Consider the following 21,885-nt stretch of genomic DNA (forward strand, 5'->3'; position numbering starts at 1 on the left):
AAATCTTCTGAAAGATGTGGATGCAGACATTTGGCTTTGGCCATATGCTGTGGCTGCAAAATATCTCACTCTGACAAAGCAAGAATAGCTTTAAAGAATTTCCATGACTCGCTTGTGTACCTGGTGCCGTGGCTCTGGAGATCCAGATTCTATTTCTGCCGCAGCCACGTGACCTATATATCTTTGGGCCCATTCATCCATGGTTTAAAACGAGGCACAGGCAGAAATGAGGAGTGAAAAATAAAGACACAATCCTGTATTTTTTTTTTTTTTTTAATTCGTTACGTTTTCTGTCTGCTGAGCTGAGGTGTGGGAAGATAAGAAATGGAGATGTATGAGACAGAAAGATGTTTTCTGTTTCTATTACTCATTTCATTCCTCTTTAGCTTCCCTTGTCAAACACTGGTGGTGTGTTCAGTGGCTATACGGAAAGCAAAGTATATTGGGGCTGTCTATAGGTACAGAACACAGAATTGTTGGAGAAGCTATTCCTGGTCCGGAGTCCTTTAGTTCTGTGGTCGCCTGCTGCAACAAATAGGTCTCATGGTATTGCTGTGCTTCGTGGGTCGTTGGGATTCCAAGGGTGCAATCCTTTTGTATTTTTGATTTTGAGGTGGTGTTTCTTCCCCTAAAGACAGGTTAAACATGCGCCATTCAGAAGCACCTGTCTTTTCTGAGTAGGTCTCCAATGGGTTAAAACACAGCAGGATCATTTCCAGTTGTCCTTGGGCAAAAAAAAGCTGTTGGTTTTGCTTTTTTTTTTTAAATTTTAAAAAAAGTGATTTCCCATTGGCTCTCGAGTAGGAAATACTGGAATGTGGCTTGGTTGGCACACAGTGCCAGGAATTTGTCCTGTGTAAGCTGGGTCCCTTTCATATTTTCTGTTTATGCCTGGATATGCGGAGCCCCAGTCAATTTAAAAGGTAGATTCACCTGAAGAAGGGTACTTATCCAAATTAATAAAAACCCAACAGGGACTACAGGCATGAGTATCTGATAAGTATTTTGTGTATATTGTTTGTAGCAGACAAGCCACACTTGAAGGCTTTCAGTGGTTCAGCAATTTCCTAGGACAGGAATTCATTTTTTTTCTTCTTGCTTCCTTTGTTTGGGTCGAACCATGAGGTCTTGTTTCGGATTTTTCTTACTCACAGTTGAAGCAAACACCTGGTGATGTTGGTGAGTGCTGCGTTTGAGAAAGGTTGAAGACTAAACAAGGATGTTAGCAATAAAGCTGCAATGCACATCAAGAAAGGATATCAATAAATACGGTGATTAGCAAAGGAGATTACAGACAGTGTGGGTATGTGTTTATAAATACAATACACTCATATCATTGTTTACATTCTTGTACGCAAAATATCCTGGGATATTTTGGATGCTCTTTCCTCTCTGTCTGTGTGATTAAATTGCTGCATGAGATCTTGGGAGTGGCGGTTCTACGCACAAGGGTTGCTTTGTGCGTCAGGAGCGGGCTCCCTGGTATGGAGCCGCTAACACTGCGCGTCTCACACAACGCATTGGCGTGCGTATTTCTCTCGATCCAAGCTCTTCAACATTAAAGCAAGACCCCTCATTTTAATCATTAGAGAATGACTCCAGTGCTAATAGTACTTAATTGTTTCACTAGAACGAGCTCTGTTGGTTTTGGCAGCTGAAATGAAAACAACTCCAGATACCATCAAAGGAGCTTCTCCGCATGCAGCGCGTGCGGGGCAGGCGGTTTGATACACGCCGGTGCGTTCATATCGCAACATCGCCTGACGCTGTGGATGGCTCTGTAATCCTCTTCTGTCTCTGTCTATGATCTTGGAAGCTCCGATGGGTAAAAGAGAAAGGAGTGAAATAGACACAGAAAATCCTGGTCTTTGCCCCTGCAAATAAGACGCCGATGGTCTCCCAGATTCAACCGTACACCTATATTAATCTTGACTTTCTTGAAGCTTGCCCGCTAGTTTAAATTTGTCTGTGACATCAAACATACCTTTTCACATATGTTCTTTCCAGATTTTTTTTAACAGTTACTTAGCAGTTTATAGAAGGAAGTGAATGATCTCATCAAGCTGCTTAGAAATTAAAAAAAAATCTGTGCTTATTAATTATGCAGGATTAGTCTAATTATAATTCAGCAAATTAATTAGCGACAGAAGGTGTTCTGAAACATTGGAGTACATTTGCATGTTAAATGGAGAGGCTAGTCTGTAATATATGTAAATTTATGCATGGCTTCATAGTTTAATTTAAAAATTTGCAGCTGCATATGGTATGGGAGCAGGTGAAAAGTCAGTTTTAGTTTAATGATGCTAACAAACATTGGATGCTGTCCTGTCTCAGGGAAGGAACGCGCTGAACGCACCCCTGTCTGCCAATCCATAAATCTGTCATAGGAACCTAATGTTACACCACCGCGCGGCTTCAAGGTCATCTGTGAGTAGACCCAGAAGTACAATAGGTGCAGATCTACTGGCTGAACAGAGCTCAGGAAAGGGAGGAGGCAAAACGGGTACTGACCCGAGCTGCTGGGATGTAAATTTGCCTCTTTAGCGAATGAATACATGGTCATTCCGTACAAAAACGTCCAGGGACAGGCAGCGTTCTTGCCTTCAGAGATGAGTGAGAGCTTTCCTTGAGCGATATCCGCTCTGGCAGGTGTAAAATAGGTGCCTAACCTCGGTTCCGGCTCGAAGCTGTGCATCAGCGCAACTTTCTGATCTCGGAGTCACCGGGAAGTTATTACCAAGTCCTGCGTTAACTGCAGGGTAGGGAGTTTTGATGTGCTGCCCTCTGCCATCTGGCAGGAACAGTAAAAACCAGCAGACCCATCAGCAGCAAAAAGGCTATTGGTGTAATTGGTGTTCACTGTTCAGTCTAGCATGGCTCAGCAGACAGATATTTTTTGAGACCATTGGGGTGTAAGGGGATAGGAGATTCAGAAGATAAAGGAATTGTGGGTTTCTCTGGGCATGGAAAAAATGAGTGGGGATCGGATTCTGTGCTCATTTAACGCCGACGTAAGGCTTTTCTGGGGTCCATAGGCTCGCAAAGTAGAACTTGGGTTGAATTTGCACCTGTGTATGGCTATAAGGATGAAGCGATACCAAAGAATGAAGAAATTTAACCAGTATGGCAGGGCACTGCCAGGCCGATGTTTGTGCGATACATCCCAGCCCCAAACCATTCGTGTGCTCTGGAGGCCGACATAAGTGTAACGAAGAAGAATTTGGCCATGTTTCCAAAATCCTGCTGAGTGATATGTTCTGAGGCAACGAGCCTCGTGAAATTTTGGTCTCTATTAAAAACAACCAATAAAGTCACAAACAGGGCTTGCAGGAGTGATATGTAGTTCTTGGCTGAAAGAGCAATGGGATCTCTGCTGCGGGGTAAGTCGCTTAATTTCTAGGTGCATTGACTTCCCCGTCAGTGAAATGAGCAGAAAGGCCTTTCTTTCCTCCTTTGTGTATCTTTTCTCCAGTAACAATTTCACGACGTGACTGTGCAATGCTTAGCACAGTTGGAGCCCATGGATGCTGTAATAAACCAGGGAATATTATCGGAACATCCCTTTCAACAGCCCGTCAGCCCAATCCTCTACTCTATTACCTCCCTGCCTATTGACTTTTGATTATGCTATGGCATTTGGTCCTGTGCCAAATGACATGAATAATATGGATCTTAGAGTATAAATAAGCTTTTAGCCATTGTCTTGTAAGTTACTGGAAAGTTTTGCTGTGGGAGGAAGGAGGAAAACCCAAAGGAAAAGGGAAACTGCTCAGATTGCAGAGTCCTCCAAAGACTTTTTGGAGAACAATTGCAATTACAAACACACTGTTAGTGTTGTGTTTCATTTTCAATTCGAACCCATAGAGTTCAATTATTATTTTCATTAATGGTGTCAGGTTTTCATCAGAGTGCACAAACAAGGAGGTTTTCCTTGGAGATTTTTTTCCTAGCGAATGTGGCCGTGCCAAATAACTCCATTCAGCACCGAGAAATGACTGCATAACCGGCAGTGCGCTCTCCCCCAGCCCTTGTTTCTTGAAAACGAGATCGCTTTGCAAGACAGAATAAGCATTTACCAAATGAGTTTGAGTTGCTGTTGTGGATGCGTGTGCCTGCTGCAGCTCAGAAACCGTGGGACAGAATCTGCTTTACAGAAGAAAATTGTGCAGAAGGTGGAAAATGCACATATATATATTTATATATATATAAGAATGCAAGTATCACATATATATTTATGTATATATGTGATATCACATATATGTATTATATATAATATAAATGCATATATATTAATATAAATGCACATATATTTATATATATAAAAATATAAATATCAACTTTGCTGACATATTTTGGGCTTGGATGACATATTGCAGGTTTACATTCAGTTACTATTAGTTTGGAAACTAAGCTCTTAAAAAAAAAAGCCACTAGATACTGAGCAGAGGGAAATACCATGTTCTAGACTGCAGAGAGATGGGAAGTGTGAGGAGGAATTGTTGTTTGGTGGAGGCGTGAGACTGGGAGTCAGACATGAATTCAGTCCAACCGTTGCTGTGTACAGTGTTCGTTCTTGATCCATCTGAAATACGGGGTACCAGCACTTTCATCCTGAACCACTGACCTTGTGAAATTCCATTTTCGCATCCATCTCTAGCCTTAGCTTTTCTCAGTTCAGTGTTGCAAGGGCCAGAGACTGTACGCATCAGACCCTTACCAGTGATAGTCTTCTGCCTTCCAGTGCTGTTTTCAGGTGGCTTTTCAGGTCTGAATTCTAGGTACAGAAAAAGACGTCCTAAATAATGGTCCCACATGAAAACTTAAACTTTAAACTTAAAATCTAAATTGGAGTGATTGATTAAGTGTGGGAGAAAGAAAACAGGATGTTAAACAGTAGATGTTGGTAAATTACATTGGGCTGTTAGCCTTGGAAAACGAAATTGTTTTGATACTTTAAATTATCTGATGTTTCCAATTTATTTGAGAGATTCAATGCCTTGTGGCATTTTAAAGTCCTTTTTGAGCTTTTCTCCTTTTTTAAAATAAAAGCATTAATTCCGCCTGTTCTCTATTACACTTATCTGATCTGCACGTCTTCATATGCTTTGCATTGTGAACGTCTTGGAATAAGCATGCCATTATTGATTGGTTAAATATTAATTTAATAATAAAGAGGGGCCTAAACAGAAAACTTCTAATCTAGGCTTTCCTCAGTGCAGAGGATCTTTGTGTCCTTAGATTTTGGTCCAAACCACTTTGATTTAATAACAGAAGTACACCAAATTCTCACATCTTGAAGCCAGCTTCGCTTTTGCCATTACAATTCTGCTAACATCAGTGCAGTTACTCCTGAACCATAACCGTACTCTCCAGACATCTCCAGAAGCGGACTTCACCTGGCAAGCATCTGTTTCAAAACTGGAAAAGCACTGTAGAGCACAGGAGAGAGTTCCTGTAGAGAGGGGTCAGGATCAGTGCCTAGAAGCTGAGAGACAATCGGAGAGGTGAGATGAGGGGAAGGATGTAACAGCAATGTAAAGGGCTGTATGTGGCAGAAAGTATAGGTGGAAGCGTAAAAATAAGAATCATAGAAGAAGAACCTCAAAGGAGGTTCCTCCATCTCCCTTAGGTCTGCATACACGTATCTCATCTTCACGCAAGGCTGAGGAATCCCCTTGCACAGTCTGGTTGTCCTCTGCGTGTGGAAGTGTGGAGCTGGAGGAACATCTAACCAGACTGGTGGTGCCAGAACTGGAGAAATTTCATTGAATTAAGGCAAGAGGGTAGGGAAGGGAAGTGGTTCTCATTTTTTCCCATCAGGAAGTGAGGACGTTGTTGGGGGCAGGAGTAGCAGGCATAATGTTCATGTGCGGTTTTTGGTGCAACTGGAGTGCTACTGAGAAACAAGTGATAAATGAGGAGCCAACTCCTCTTCTCCTGGCCTAGGCTTGGGACCTCGTATCATCTGACTCCTGCTCCCTTCTCCCCCAGTAAATCTCTGACAAACTCAAAGAAGTCTCCTGACCTACATATGTTGGCTTTCACATTTGTAAAACTGGGTTCACACTTTATGCACAGGAGTTTTGCGAAGATTAATTAGCTACTGTTTGCGGAGTATCATATAAATACTCTGGATTATTGTAATAGCCTGACTCATTTCTCACACAGTATAGGATGTACGTTCATTTAGAATGCCTTCTGTGCCATGCCTGATCCCACACTGACTATAACTGCAGGAAGAGAGTACGTTTTCTCATCAGCTCCGTAATAACAAACACTGACATAATAGAACAAAATTACTCCAGAGATAAATATTCACGTTATAAAGAAGTCTTCTACTGATATTTATTAAAATCAAGATGATACTATCAAATAAAGGCAATTAATTGATTTTAAATACTGACCTTCAAATGTATGCACAAAATCTGACCTAGTCCCTTTGAGAGGAAGACATTTCAAGTAAAGCCTTCTGCTCTGTCGTGTTGTGACGTTGAGTAGGGTTACTCATCACACTTATCTCAGAGTTTGCCAAGCCAAGACATACATGGGTGAGTTGAGGGGAGGATGGGAGCCCTCCATCTCACAGTTTCCGAGCTTTGATGGAGTTGGAGTCAGGCCCCCGCTGCAGTGATAATTTTGCAGTTCACAGTACATTTGATCCCAATATTGTTTAACTGGAGCAGAGATAGTCATCATAACAGCTTCCAGTTTTTCTTTTGTTCGCTTGGTGATTTTTTGGAAGCACCTTATTCATTTAAGCAGAATGCCACCATATCTTTCTATTCATGTTAGATTGTAGCATCTAAGATTTGCTGATAAACTGATCATACTAGATGGTAGGCATCTTCTCAGGCCAAAAGATGACTGAGACCATGAATCCAAATTCTAGAGTAACCCAACCAAGACAGGATTATCTTGTATTTGCTTTACAAGGGATATTTTTGAAGTGTGTCCCGAGGCTGCTTATAAGATAAAAACACTATTGTATCTCTTGATTCTGTACATGTATTTTAAGAAAGCACAAAAGGTGGATAGGAGGGTTAGTTAAGACGTAGAAGCAGGAGTCAGGAGATCTGAGTCCTAGTCCCAGCTCTGCGGCAGACCTGCGATGTGATGGGGAGCGATTCCCTCCCAGTTTCCAGGCTCTGGCATCTTTGCCTGTGAAACGGCGAGTTACAGCACCTGCTGCAGAGGGCTTTTGTGAGGCAGAATTAATTGAAGTCTAAGCCCCACAGAATGGCGCTATAAAAGCGCAAAGCATATTATCTATTTCTGTGGTTCCATGTGGTGAGACTAGTCGGTCCCAGGTCTTGTGGCAGGGCTTTAAAAAAACATTAATGGATTTTTTTTTTTTTTTAAGCTACACCTTCTGTTGCATGTGGGACTGCTCTTTAGGTCTTCTGTCTCGTCCTGCTGAAGTCACAAGAAGGATTTTCTTCTGACTCCAACAGGATTTTCTTAAGGCTCTTCTCAGTCATCCGAGATGGAGGATAAACATTCTCAAAGGTGTCGAAGATGATTTCTAGTTCCTACCGTGTTGTTAAGTTGCCTCAGGTAGGTACAGAACCTACTCATACAGGCATACGTGGACATGCTGAGAGTTGGAGTTAGCAGCTGCTTTGGACACAGAGCTTGAGAGATGCAAGACCTTACCTGCTTTGCCCTTACCTTTTCTTGCAGTCCCTGGACAGCCCTCTGCAGAATTTGTTCTGCCACCTCCCAGCTGCGTTACGGATTGTGAGCGCTCCCCCAAAGTCAGGCAGGATTGCTCGTAGTATGGCCGAAAACTGGCTGAGGCAACACAGCTGTCTTTGTACTAGAGAGAGAAAGGGGCACGTAAATGATTCATCAGCCTAACTCCTCAGCACGGTGGTAGCTCCCAGTAGAAGGAGCAGTACCATCCAAAGTTGCTCCCTCTAAATCCTGAAAGAGGGAGTCATATTTGCAGAGGCATTTTGGAGACCTCTGCAAGCGTATCAGTCTGTAAATAGAAAGCTCATCTATATGAGCCACTCAATAGGAAAAAAAGGCTAAGTCTATAGTTATATCTTCATTAATTTTATGTCTGTGCATTAAGTTAATCAAGTTTTCTATAGCAATGCCAAAATGTTCACTGGTAGTCATTCAGAAGTATTTAGGTTTTCCCCCAGCGCCCTTGGATGTTGATCTATGCGACGGCTAGGCTGGAGTTAGTGTGATCTGCTAAACTCATAGCTAACGCCCTCCTTGGGAAGGAACAAAGGTCAGCTAAAAACATGAAAATGAGCTATTTTTTTAAATTCTGGTTTTTATTTTTTGATGTATGAATAGGTTAAGGTCAAAAAACTGTCTAAAAGTTCTAATTTTTAAAAATTAATAAAGCCTGTCTGCAATTCTCCTGTTACCCCTAAATCAGCTTCATTTAGTGCTAAACCTTCCCTCCTCTTTGCTCCCCCGAAGTAATTTTTAATCTAATGCTGCAATAAATATTTTTGCCTTTCCCAGATGCAACCAGTTAAAATATACATGTATATATAACAGCCTACCAAATACTTCATGCTGATGCCCAGTTGCAACTCAAATTTGACTGAAGGAACTGAAAGGAGAAAAAGAGAGACATGGTTCAACTCGAGGAAAGATGAAAATTCTTATGTCTGCATCTAAATAAAATGAAATTAAAGCTGGGGTGATGGGAAGGAAAGCTGTCTTAGTGCAGGATATCCGGTGAGCTCCAAAGAAACCACCGATGTCTTGGCACTGGCCGTAGATGTGAGTACTGCCCGGTGCTTGGTGCCAGAACTTCCAAAAGTGAGGTGAAGAATTCCTGACGCCCAGTTTGTGATATCTTAAAGCTGCACAGTTTTCAGCAGCTGAGGTGCTCAGCAGTTCCAGAAAGTCTGGCACCTTTAAGCCATCTCAAGTGGGACTCCCTGAACTGCTGCTGGTTCAGTGTCCCGACTGAACACCCCAGAGCTCCTGCATGCCGAATGCAGTCAGTGAGCAACGAGAATGCTCTTCGTCTTGTAGGAGGCAGGCGGCTCAGAGAGAAGGAGAGGTTTGCTTTCTGCGTGGTTGTGATGGGCAATACTGTTGATTTGCATCAGCACAGATCTGACTGAAATCCAAGTTCACGTTCACATGCACTGCACCCCATTTTCTGGAAATGTTTAGCAGCAAATCTGAATTTAGTTCATTGCTATGCAGTGTGGCAGAGTTCCGTCATGGATACTGTTAAGCAGATATTTAAAATTTTTACCTTTCTGTCTGCCTTTCAGGGTTTGTGTAACAGTGCTGCGGGAGCTCAGCTCTCCCCAAAGTCCGTTCAGCTGACGCAGTGGGATTCTCACCGACACCTTTCTTTGCTCCAATTTTCTTTGTTCTTTAGTTCCTATTGAGTGTTTTCCTCACCTAGATAAATAAAGTTGCAAGCATTTAAAAAATTTAAAAAGGAAACGGGACGTTTTCCTGATTAGTTTAATCTTTTATTTTTCCTTGAAAGTAATAAGGAAATCTTGTGGATTTTTGTTTGCAGTTACCCTCCAAAATAATCAGTTTGCCAGCGGCTCCTTGATTTTCACATGGAAGTTACTTGCCATGGCTTCATTATGTAGTTTGGTTTCGTTCTGCTATTTTTCCTTCCGTAGATAGATCTCAGTAACGTAAGCTGTTTATGTATTTGCAAATATTTTTTTATGTCTGTTAAGAAGTGGGCAGGATAAAGAGAATTGTTTGTGAGTAACATTTCTGGCTGAAATTCTCCTGTGAATATCTGAGCATGTCGGCGTGCATTGTATTTTTCCTTCAGAAAACATTCTTACAGCTAAAGTCTTGCTTACTGAATCATTCAAATAAAAGAGGTCACAGGTTTTAGCACGAGGAGTCAATAAGACTTAGCTGATAGAACATATTCACTGCGTGCTGCTCTGGAGGCATGAAGTTCTGTCGGATTTTTTAGTTCGGAATACACGGAGGCGACCAGGGCTCTGGTGGCAGAAGTTGCCCTCACACGGCCGGGCACTGGCCCACCCGAATCTGGACACCAACGTGCAGAGAGAGCGCAGCGGCCGCTGCCCGGTCATTCCAGTCCGTGCCGCAGGAAGAACCAGTGAGCTCTGCAAGCCGGCAACAGGAAAGAACGATGGGGACAAAAACAACAGGCTGCAAAATGCACACACAGAAAAAAGAAATATTTTAGATGTTATTAAAATGTTTGTGAGAGATTTAAGGGAAAAAAAGGAAATTTTTAATTGAAAAAGCTCACTGGAAGGATGGATTTAGTGACAGTGTTTTCCATGACGTTATCTTTTGTGAGTTCAGTTGTCGTGAGGTTTGCGAAGGGTTTTGTTTGTTCGAGCAACATATAAATGGCTCGGATCCTTCGGTATTTCTGTGTATTTTTGGGGCAAACAGAGCAATGCTGCAGTGTAAGTGGTGCAAAGAAAGTAGCAATAACAAGGGAGAGTGGATTTCTGCTTTATTGTCTGGTGTTCAGACTATTTTGGTAGTTGTTGGTAAACCCTAGGAAATATACATCTTTCTCCTTTAAAGTTCTAATTCAAGGCATGAATGTGTGAGTTCTGAAGGGACTTAGGGACTGCGGTAAAAAATCGTTGTCATAGTAACAGAAAGGGAAATAGGCCTGGCTCACCTGGGACTTTAACTTACTGCAAAAGCGGATTTTTTTTTTTTTTTTTTTTAAGGAAAGCACTCAGCAAGAGAAATAAATAAATAAACTGTTCTTTGTATTCTAAATCAATTCTTCAACTATTTATTTTTTCTTATATCCAAGTCTTTTTCCTGGTAAATCTACCTTAAAGTCTTTTATTTTTTTTTTATCTTAATTGTTGCAGTTAAACTCATTTTGTCTGGCAAATGGAAATAAAAAGAATCGCAGAAAATATTTTCAGTTGCCATAGGGGATGCCAAAAATTTTTCTTCCCTGTTGTATCTGAATTTTGAAGATATGCTTGTTTTGTTTTTAATCCAACAACTGTGATTTTTCATGTAGTTTCCTTACTTCTGAAATTCATAAATTTAGATGGATGAATAGATAACAAAGGGATGAAGCCTCTCCTCCCTAGATTTGACACTAAATTTTGTGAAAAAGCTCATAGAAAACGCCTTCCTAGTAATTCTAAACTGTGAAATCTGTATGCTCTGGTGTTGGGTACGCCAGTCAAGCGCGCTGAGGGTCCCACTTGTGTACATGACAGGCTAAACTACAGAGTAATAACACATAAAGATAGGTGTACGTGACAGGGCAAAAATAATTGGCACGAGAACTTTGTAGCACATTAATAGGTTTATCTCCTGGACAGCATGAGCTGTCATGTATGACTTCGGGTTGTGTGTTTGTTATCCTCTCCCAAAATCTTGGCAAGGTTATAATCTGGGCTCTTGGCAGTGGTGCTTCTCTGCTTTCCTTACTGAAATCTTTATAACTAAAAACACCGTCATGATGAAATCTCATCAGCTTTTCTGGGAGCTGCATTTGTTTCTGGGTTTTAATTCATTCGAAGTGGTTTCCAGGCTGATCTGCTTCAGAGGCGCCCTGTTGGGTTTTGTGGTTTTTACAATAGGGTTCCTCTTCTATATTGTTTCACGGAAAATCCCTTCAGACAGCGAAAGAAAGACCTTGTATGCAAGGGAAAGATAAAGAGACTAAAATTGTGTGGTCAAACACGCGGTGAGGAAACAGGCGTAAATCAGAGATGTGTTGATTTGCACCGGCTCAGAGTGGATTACAGTCACACTGGTTGTACTTTACCTGATTTTTTTTTTAACTTCAGTTAGTTAGGGTTTTTCTTTGTTTTGTTTCTGTTTTGGTAAGTTCTTATAGTGTGGGTCTACTGATACACTGTCATGTAAATCACTATGATGTGTACTTTAAAACAGAGTATCACAACACACGTTTCGTTATGGTTAATAGAAATGATGTGGTTCTTTATCTTTCCAGATTCTTCTTAAAATTTTTTCTCAAGTGCAATCAGAATTGTTTGAAAACAGCAGGAAACCCAAGAGATATGAGACGGTTCCAGGTAAGTCTTCTAAGACTCCACATTAACATGTCTGCTTTTCCCTCTCCTCTCTCCTCCAATGTTCATAATAAATACGATGCCAGAATATGATAAGCCATATCAGATATTGTTAAAGTTTTTCTCCATTTGTTGTGTTTAAACCTTCCCCCCCCCCCGCCTTTTTCCTCTTTTTTCCACTCTGAATCCCCAAGGGGACGTCATGTACTGTACCAACCAGCAGTGGATATTTGATTTGACGCCCTCGGGCAAAGCACTCGCGCATACAGCTGCCCACAGCAGGGATCGTTTTTGTGATACTTAGATGCCTCAGAATTTCTCAAAGTAGCTCGGTACGCGGCACACAAGCGGTCTCCTCATTTTCCCTCCACTCCCTATCTCTTTCCATCTCTTCTGCCTTTTAACACTCTCGTGCCCTCCCTTTCAGCTTCTTTAAAACAAGAAGCCAAAATAGCTATGGTCACTTTAAGATCTCACGCAGCAAAGCAACAAGACCCAGGGGACACTGACCCAGCTGCTTTGCAGTGAAATCTGCCACTGGTTTCATCATAGCTGTCGCTGATGTATTGTGAATACCAGCTAATAAAAACACAGAAGGAGGTGAAGTGTGGCAGTGGTGAAGAGAAAGGCAGATGCAGCCTCCACCTTTCGCACCCTAACCTTGTAAGAGCTACGTTTGATAAATAAGTATTTTACCTGTAACTTAGCCCTCACCAAAATGTAAACTGAACGCTCGAGCCTTTCACATCCCAGATGCAGTCACGTCTCCACGCGGCACAGAAGATGGCACGGCAAAGAATGCTGTGGAGCTCACGGCCCCACGACTGCAAGCGCGGCGGCGTGGCCTAGCGAAAGGGGTGCGAGGCTGCAGGTCCAGTGGTTGGATGAATTTGCTGGCTGCCCTTCGATGAGCCCTTTCTCCTTTCTTTTAGTCTGTATTTCCACCTCTCCAAATGGGGTTCCTCACCTTGGTTAAACTTTGTGGGCTTGATTCAGGAGAGCGTTTGAAAAAGTGTGTGTGTGCTTTGTCAGCCAGAGCCTTCGAAATCTACTGGTGAAAATCAGGATTATCCTTGTCAATGCTGTTACCGCTTGTTATCATCATTATTGTCCCTTCACGGTGTCCCATCCCTGATACGCAGAGGATTTTAGGTTATGGAGGGAGCTGTGATTTTCCTGCAGGTCCACAAGACTTGTAGTGGGACAGTGACATCCTTAGGTTTGGCGATTCATCTTTCATTGCTTGGGCACTTGCATCAATTCCCTTGTTTATAAATGAAGTTAAAGTTAAAACTCTGCGGGGGTTTACAGAGTTATTTAAAACTTTCCACCAAAACATATTTTCACAGATAAGTGGTTTTTTTAATTTTTTTTTTTTTTACTTTTACTAGCAATGAAAAATTCACAGGAGGTGTGTTTTTATTAAAAAAAAAAAAAGAAGTTTAACTTTTAAGGTAAATACTGCAAAACAAAAGGTTCTGAAAGCTCCAAAAATTTTAGAGAAATGTAGGCAAAAATATAAGAGTTGTTAATTTTTTTTGTTTTGGGTGGAAAGAAAAATTCCTGACCGACTTAATTTTTTTTCACTAGTGTTTTAAAGAGGCTGCAGTGACTTCTTCGTTCTGTGTTGTTAGAGATGGTAAGACAGGAGAAAAAAGAGGTGCTCATTGTTAGGAAATTTGTGCTGATTTTTTTTTCCTTCAAGCGGCAATTTCCATAAAGAAAAAACACCAATTAGATATCATCTGCCAAGAATGCAACAAAATCTGGGAATAAAGGAAAACTCAGTTCATAGCATGTAAACAGATCTCGTTAGCTCTTAGAGCCAGCTAGAATAGCTGATTGTGGAATGTGATGGAACATAAATACAGAGTCTCTTTTTTTTTTATTGTTTTGTTATGAGTTTGTAAAAAATCTTGCACAAGGCTATCCTGGTTAACACCTGGGGATTCTAGGCACTGCCATATTACAGATAATATCGGTTGTAACAGCCACAATGCAAACTCTGGATCAAAAGACACTTGGACACTGAAGAAATTCAGATCTGATTTCAGTCTTACGCTGGCTGTCCCCTTGCTATGGCGAGTGTCACGGCCCACTCGGGACTCGTGATGGTTCTTTTAATGTGATCCTGAACTGCAAAATTACGGCGAACACGCCAAAGGGGTTGGTTTCAATCAAACAGCACAAACTTTATTATTTTGCCCGTAAAGCGGCGTGCGATAGGTGAAAGGGAGTGAAAAGGAAAAGTAAAGGTAGGGAAGGGAAAAAAGAAGATAATAGCTACCACCGCGGGTCCAAGGCGTCCCTATGGTCCCAGGTCCAGGCAGCGTCCCGCTGGTCCTCACGATCGATGTCGATGTCGATCCTTGGTGGGCAGAGCTCTCTCTCAGGGCTCTCGTTGTTAGGGGTCGACCTTTTATGCCAAGTGGCAAACCTTGCTCCTCCTTACTTCGGGGATCTCCGCCTGCTCTCGGCCCTTAGGATAGAAGTGTGGTTTTTTGTACATTATAATTAGCAAAGTTCCGTTAAAGGGCACTTTCTCACCGTTGTTTTTGAGACAGCAGTTGTGAGTCATCCTCCTCAATAGCAGCTGCACGGTTATCTCTGCCAGTTTTGACAACAGGGATGAGCTGTGGCACCTCTGCGCCACTCTCTCCGCCGTTTCAAGGATGTTGTACATTTTGTTGTTAGGCCAGAGTCGGCCTTGTCCATAACAGTTCCGTTCTGTTCCCGGGAGGAAAAAAAAAAACAACTGCATCTCAGGCAGGCTGCTCATGTCAAGTTGTGAGCCTAACTTTTAGGCCAGATCAAGTCCATAGTCCACCTGGAAGTCCTCGATGACAAGGTTGAGACAATACTGATTTTCTGACCGACCCTTACAGCGAGCGGAACCAAAATCCTAGATTTTGATCAGGTGCTGAACGGCAGGAGGACTTTGGATCTAATTTTGTTTGGCAGAAGTCTGTCTCTAGGATGAGCCTTATTCTTTGTTTCACCTCTGTATCTCCACACCCCAAATGGTGATATTGTAGTGCCTAAAGAGCTTCAGATTTCCAGTGAAACATTGGAAACCGCAATGGGCTACTGATGGGGTGCCTGCCTTCAGCCCGTCCGCCCACCCTGCCTCCTGCAGATGAGAAAGTACGGCCTTGCTTTTGATGTTTGTAGCAAAATCAGCACTTTATTGGAGAAGAAAACAAGCTGGGCCAGACTCTTCATCTGGGTTTTCTGCCTTACAACACGCCAAGCCAGAAAAATAGAGCCAAGTGAAACTCTCTGGTTCTGCTTGCAGGGCTGATTAAACTCCTTCTGCACTTCAGTCCCTGCTAGTTCATCCCTTTGAGTTGCGTTCTGAGATTTGAGTTCAAACCCCCAAATTAGTCAAGATCAGGCAAAACCACTAGGGTTAACTTATTTTTTTTTTGTCAGAACCAAAAATGTTGACGACTTTTTTTTCAGTTACAAAAATGACCCCTTTGAGACAAATTGCGAAATACTTGAGGTTTTGAGTGAAAGCAGGATCTTCATTCAGGCCTGCTCAAAACTGGGCACACTGGTTGATGGGCGTTTTCTGGGCTACAGAGGTCACAAAAAGGAGTTCAGTTGTTAAAATTTTGGGAGTAGAGAAGCTCTGTGTTCCAGAGGAAATTAGCCGTGATGAATTGTAGAGACAATAAGCAAAGACAGAAGCATGACTGCCCTGGACATAACAAAACGTAGGAGTGTTCTTGAGTGCTCCGCTGTCTCTGTCTTCTGGATCCTCCTTTTTTTTTTTTTTTTTTTTCACTTGAGTTTTTGTGTTTGGTTTGCTTTGTTTTTAAATTTAGGCAAATGCTTTTTTGCCTGCTGCTTGTTGAGCGTGGTCTGTCAGCTACCTTTAAAGTCAGAAGTGGGGAAAAGAGATAGATTACTTCAAATATTAGTGCTGGTGCACACTGTGGACATGTTAATTTTCATTTTAATTGTTAAGCTTTACATCAGGCAAAGTAATTTATGTGCAGAATTGGTTATTAGGTTTGAAAGGACAGTTGTTTGTCCTACCTATCTTTTAATTTGTACCTGCGTTTTTCCGCAGAACCAAATATATTCATTTTCAATGGAGCAGTGGTTGTCTCCAGGAGACTTTAAGATACTCTTTTTTTATGGTTATTAAAAAAAAAACAGAAGAGAGAATCCTTATATTAAAGTTCTCATTTAAATTGCTACTGAAGCCTGGAATGGCAAGGGTCTCATCAAAAACCATTTTTTGCTCTTTAATGGAGGTGGAATGAAAACCCAAAACTCAGGCTCTGTTGTTGAGACGCAGATATAAATAAGAGACATGGAAATAGTGCTGCACAATGCATCTTACGGAGTTCTTCCAGCATGGGAGAGTGGTTACTCATGTCTGGAAAAGTGTCAAATTAATGCTTCTGATTAGGGATGGGTGTGAAGCTCCGCAGTTTGGGCTTGGTTTGGCTGAGGACCAAAGTCCAGGGCACTGGGATCCAGCCTCTGAGCCTGGCCTCAGCCTCACGTCTAGATATTCTCGATTTAGATATTTTATAGTACAGTTATGAATATTAAACTAAATTAAATGTTAGATTTCAATTATATTATGCTCATTTAAAAAAAGGGGGGTGGGGAGAAAAAGCGATGGAAAGGTTACATTAACACTGCATTGTAAATTTAATACAGCTCCAGATGCCTGAAGAGGGTTTTTTTAGTATAATTCTTTAGTTTGGAGAGCAACACCAGCTGCTTCGTGATCATGTTAACTATTTGAAGTTTGCTTTGATATTAAATAGAGCTTCGAAGATACAATGAAAATCTCTTAAATGTCATTTAAAAAATTGAAATACTAGATTTTCTAAAAGGTTTTATACTGTTGAAAAAAAGTTATACCACTGAAGTTGGAAGGATGTGTGATCATTATTTTAGTGGAGTTTTTTTCCCCAGTAGTAACATAATTTTATTGTGAATCACTCACTACTTAAACATCTGTCGGTGGCTAAAGCAGGTAGAGGGAATCTTTCGCGGACTAATTGAGATTTTCATGGTTACTTGATGGCTGCCTAGACACATATGCAGATCCAGTAATATGTCCTTGTGAATTTAAGTGACGCAAATATTGATTATTTATCAATTAACATATTTCTGAATAACGATTGTCAGTGGAGAACTGGAACAAAAAGCCTGCTAAAATCACCTATTCAACCATAGTGCTGACTGTTTGAGCTTAGCTGATCTGCAAATCGGAGTTTACATAGGTATTCTTGTCACTGTCGTTGCTGTATTCTCAGTGAGTGATTCTCCCAGAAACAGAATTAAAAAAAAATATGATGCCCTCCAATTAAAGAGGACTTCTCCTAGAGAACTTGATTGAAGCCCAATGATACTTAACGGTAACGACCGATGTGTAATGGGGGACAATAATTCTGTGGAATTAAGGTGAGGCGCTTCAGCTGAGACGTGGTGCTAACACATTAGACTCCCGTTGATTGGGAATTCTGCTTCATCCAGCAACACACTGATTAAACAGATCCTACAGTGCCACGTCGGTTGAATGGTACAAGGCAACAGAACATCAGTTCTAACAATGGTCATCTTTGAACCAACATGCTTTTTTAGAAACAAAAAGAGAAAGGTCAGCAATTGCCCTCTGTTTTCAGCAGAAATCATGACATGGAATGTTTCCTGGCAGGTACCCCCCTCTAGGTGCTCTAGGGAGAAAGAGAAAGGAAAAATAACAAGGTGTGTCCCTGGGGAGATTTCATTCCTGACCTCCGAGTGGTTGGAGCAGTTCATCATCAGGCACGTGAGCAGAGCTGGCTGTGTTTGAGAATTCACCCAGCTAGCTCGCTACGAAGCTCTGAAGGATTTGTGTCATTCAGGAAAGAGAAAAATGGGTAAGAATGGTGGGATAATACTGTGAGTTAGGAAGGTAGGCTGTAAGAAACAAAGAGGGACAGCAAGAATATAAGATAACTAGTCTAAATTGAAATCCTTTTCAGACTGATGGTGAAAGAATGTGCCAGAGACCCTCATGGTCAGATTTGGATATGGATAGGAATTGCTGAAGTGTTGTTAGAGAGATGAATGCCACACGGACTCATGTTGTTATGGGAGACTAATTTCCCAGGTATAGATTGCGAGAAAGATGCAACTGGTATCAGCGGAGTCCGGAGCTATTACTGGATGGCAGGTTTCTTTATCAGATAGTGACTGACCCCGTTTTAGATTCTATATGAGTAAGAGAAGGACTGACTGCAGCTGCAAAAGAAAAAACACTCAAGGATGTGCTCAGAGCTGAAGACCCAATAGCCACTGTGATAGGGAGTTGCCAGAGTTGTGCCTCGTCTGTTAAACCACAGGCGAGATTCTACTATGTCTCAGGTAAGCTTTGCTGTAGAAGAAGGATGCATTTGTACCACTGTACCCCGCGGATTTTTTGTGTGGAATACAATATACTGGTTTACCTATATTCAAAACAGAACAAAATGAAATTGGAACAGGTGCAGGAATGGGTCATTGAGGTGACTGGGGAGTGGAGAAGAGCTGGGCTCAAATAGCTCAGTGATGTGCACTGACAGTGGACGTAACTGCTCTCTAAAAATGTGCTATGGTAGATCAGAATGGGAAATAATAATTTTAAAGCTAGTGTTAAATATAAACTGACTAGGAATAAGCTTAGGTTGTAAACCAGAAATTCCCTAACCATCAGGACAGGTAGGCTTTAAAACAAGAGCAATACCAAAGGCAAAAGCTTGATGGGGTTGAAGGCAATTTTATAAAAATAGCTGCGAGGTTTGGTTCTCTGTAATAGCAGGAGACCAGATGTCAGTGACCGAGGTGTTGTCTCCAACCCCTGTGCCCCTATAACCTGAGGAGGCCCTGTTCCTGACGTGAAGGCCATAGTTTGTTCTGTTAGCCTAGAGTTCGCAGCAGGCTCAGGGTCTCAAGAAGGATTTCCCAAAGAATTCCATGGAAGTTTTGAGCAGAGAGAGGCTGCTGGCATTTTTCACATTGTTGATCTTATTCCTAATCCAACTCTGAAGCAAACACTTTATATTCTAGCATCTACTCCTGTATTACTCACTCAACCAAAACGCCTATTGACATCAATGGGAGCCCTGTCCAAGTGAAGACAGCAGGATGAGGCCTTGACATATTTTCTTCCACCCAGCTGGAAAATAATAATAATGATGATGATTTTAAAAATCCTCATAGTAGTTATTCTTTTGAAAAGTTAAAATAACATGGTGCTGTGACTAGAGAGTTACAAGGGAAAGTGCATCAGGAATGTAATATTGTTTCCAGATGTACAATGTTATAAAGAATTTTTTCTACACTTGGAATGGTAACAGGAATTTTTTCAGAGAGATCATTTACACAGTGATGAGATATGTTACATGTAAGTAAATGCCTGTATGCCTGGAATGTTTGTACCATATGTCTAAATAGGTGTCTGTGAGTGATACAGCTTTGGTATATATGATGAGGTGTACTTGCTTGCATATATGTGATTTGAGGAGGAGCATACTTTAGAATATAAAAATACTGATATAATGTATAGATGGAGGAAGAAAGATTGTAGTAGCCAGGTGAAGCTTTGTAAAGAAATCCAAGACTTTGAACTGTGCATGGAAGTGAAAGAGGGGCAGTGCAGCTCAGAGAACCTGAGTTTAACATGCTAAAGACAGTTTAACTGAACGTCATGGCAGGTGAACCCTTACTGTGGCTTTTGAGCAGGGATTGCGTTACAGAGATCCCCCCGGGAAACAAAAATGATGTGGAGACACAGCGCATGCAATTCTTCAGCACTGCCGGGGAATTGTTGCTTTCTGCCTGTGGCTTCGTAGCTAATACCAAGACCCTTGCAGATTTCCAGGGAGAATCGTAAGAACTGCTGAAAACACCATGTAGAAACCTATAACTCCCTCGCTGTTCCTAGAGATGGAACCTACGTTTGGATGGATGAAGGAGGAACATGTTGCCATGTCTATTCCTTGCTTGATTGGCTGTCCTCTGAAACTCCAGCAGAGGTGACAGTCAAGCTGTTGGGTGGCACAAAATCTTTCGTCTTTATGCTCTCTGTGTCAAATTTGGCCCTCAGCTACAATTACCAGAACCCATGGCCTACCTGTCATATTTTGGTGTTCTCAGATCCTTCCCTTAGGATTACAATTTGCATTATCTACTGATTTGAGGTAGGAGACCATCAAGTGAATGGACACAGAAGCCAGATTATCATACACAAGAAGTAGTGCCATCAGATCAGGAAAAGAAAAACGCACCAAAACTATTTGCCAGTGATTTGCCAGTGCTGTGGACAAATATGAGAACTGAAATCTCCAGGGAAGTTTCATGTCACCTTTTGTTGACGCTAAATATGAGGGTTTTTTTTTTTTTTAAAAAAAAAAGGCCTGGAATGTTTTATGATATTAGGAGAACAAGTGTTATTGATGAATATGTGTTCAGAAGGGTACTGGCAAAAAGGCATATAAATGGTTAACAAGGTAATGGTAAGAAACATTGACCTTGATTTGTTTAGCTAAGATGTAAAGATTTTTGAAGGTCAAAGGTGTTCTTGTGTAGTGTTTTGGAGTCTAACTGTGTCTGACCCTCTAACATTAAGCTGCTGTGGCCTGCAGTTTTGAAGAGTGAAGCAAACCAGGGGGAAAGAGAGAAGGGGGAGAGAACAGGAAATGGAGTGAGGTGTTTCAGGAAGTTGTCAGGAGTTGACTGATTGATTCCAGATGGAAAGGGTCACCCTTCATGACCCAGGAAATACTCACTGGGGGAAAGCAGTTGGCTTGTGAAAGGGAAGGGCCTGGGAGTTAGAGACCATAGTGGAATGCACATTCCTCTTCCTTTTATCCATAAAACACTGGGTTTTAATCATCAGTATAAAACAATTGGATTGTCATCTTCATCAGGCAAGAGGGAATGACTGGAGCAAAGTGAAGAAGTTCAGTAATTTTTATGTCCATAATCTCAGGTGTTCTTACTCCCCATCACTGATAATGAGCTGGCTAGCAGTGTCCTAGCAAAGGCGACAAAGGTCTCTGCTGAATTTCAACAGTACCTGAGAGATTACTCCAAATTAGGTCCAAAATGCTGAGAAGGTTTTGGTCCAGATCAGAACATGCATTTTGTCCTGTCCCTGAGAATGCTCTGTTTATTTACCCTAGGTCCTAGCCTGTGAAATGCCAAGTGGCTCTGAGCCGCCTATGATGAATGGGAGAGGTAAATAAAAATGGAGCTGCTCATGGAGGGAGGTCCAAAAGTGCATCTTCCATTCCTGCTGGCTCAGGGAATAGGCGATGCTCAGCACTTGTCTTCTGAGCAGAGGGCTGCTTCTTGGTATTACTCCCGCTACAGGGATCTCCTCGGCCCGTACGGAAATGTGGCGCTTGCATTGCGCGCGACATTTACACCTAAAGGATTATTCAGTCGAGGAATGTGTGTGTGTACTTGAAGTCTGCATGTATTGTAAAGATCTCATAGCAAGAGCATGAGGGTGTGTGTTTATCACATACGTACCTTGTGTATGTGAGGTCAGATGTGTATATGTTATATAGTGTAACTGTATATATATGATATACTTTTTATTTACATTTGGTTACAATTTAAACAGTTGTCGTAAATATTTCAGACACTGGAATAATTCAGGTCTATTCCCCTGTTGCCGTAGTGTGCTCTGTGCCGGCCAGTGAGAGATTAAAATTTATTTCCATTGTTTAATGGAAAATAATGAAGTGCATCTGAGTGGGTTCAGCTATGTCATGCGGGAAGTGTTCGCTTTGGATCGGAGTCTCACTCCACCCAAATGTGCAATGATGAAATCTGTTGGCGCACAAAAGCAACACATATTGTGACAAGAACA

At 41.7% G+C, this 21,885-nt stretch overlaps 1 protein-coding gene across 1 annotated transcript in view; it reads left to right on the forward strand.

The window, feature by feature from the left end:
* EBF2 (EBF transcription factor 2) overlaps positions 1-21,885 on the forward strand; it is a 145,004-nt gene that overhangs the window by 92,110 nt on the left and 31,009 nt on the right. The window contains exon 7 of the mRNA XM_086767836.1: positions 11,936-12,017. Within this exon, the coding sequence (XP_086623962.1) occupies positions 11,936-12,017 (82 nt within the window). The remainder of the gene's footprint in view (positions 1-11,935; positions 12,018-21,885) is intronic.

The sequence above is a fragment of the Chlamydotis macqueenii genome, chromosome 27, assembly GCF_036417535.1.
Source record: "Chlamydotis macqueenii isolate bChlMac1 chromosome 27, bChlMac1.mat, whole genome shotgun sequence".
NCBI classification, from domain to species: Eukaryota; Metazoa; Chordata; class Aves; order Otidiformes; family Otididae; genus Chlamydotis; species Chlamydotis macqueenii.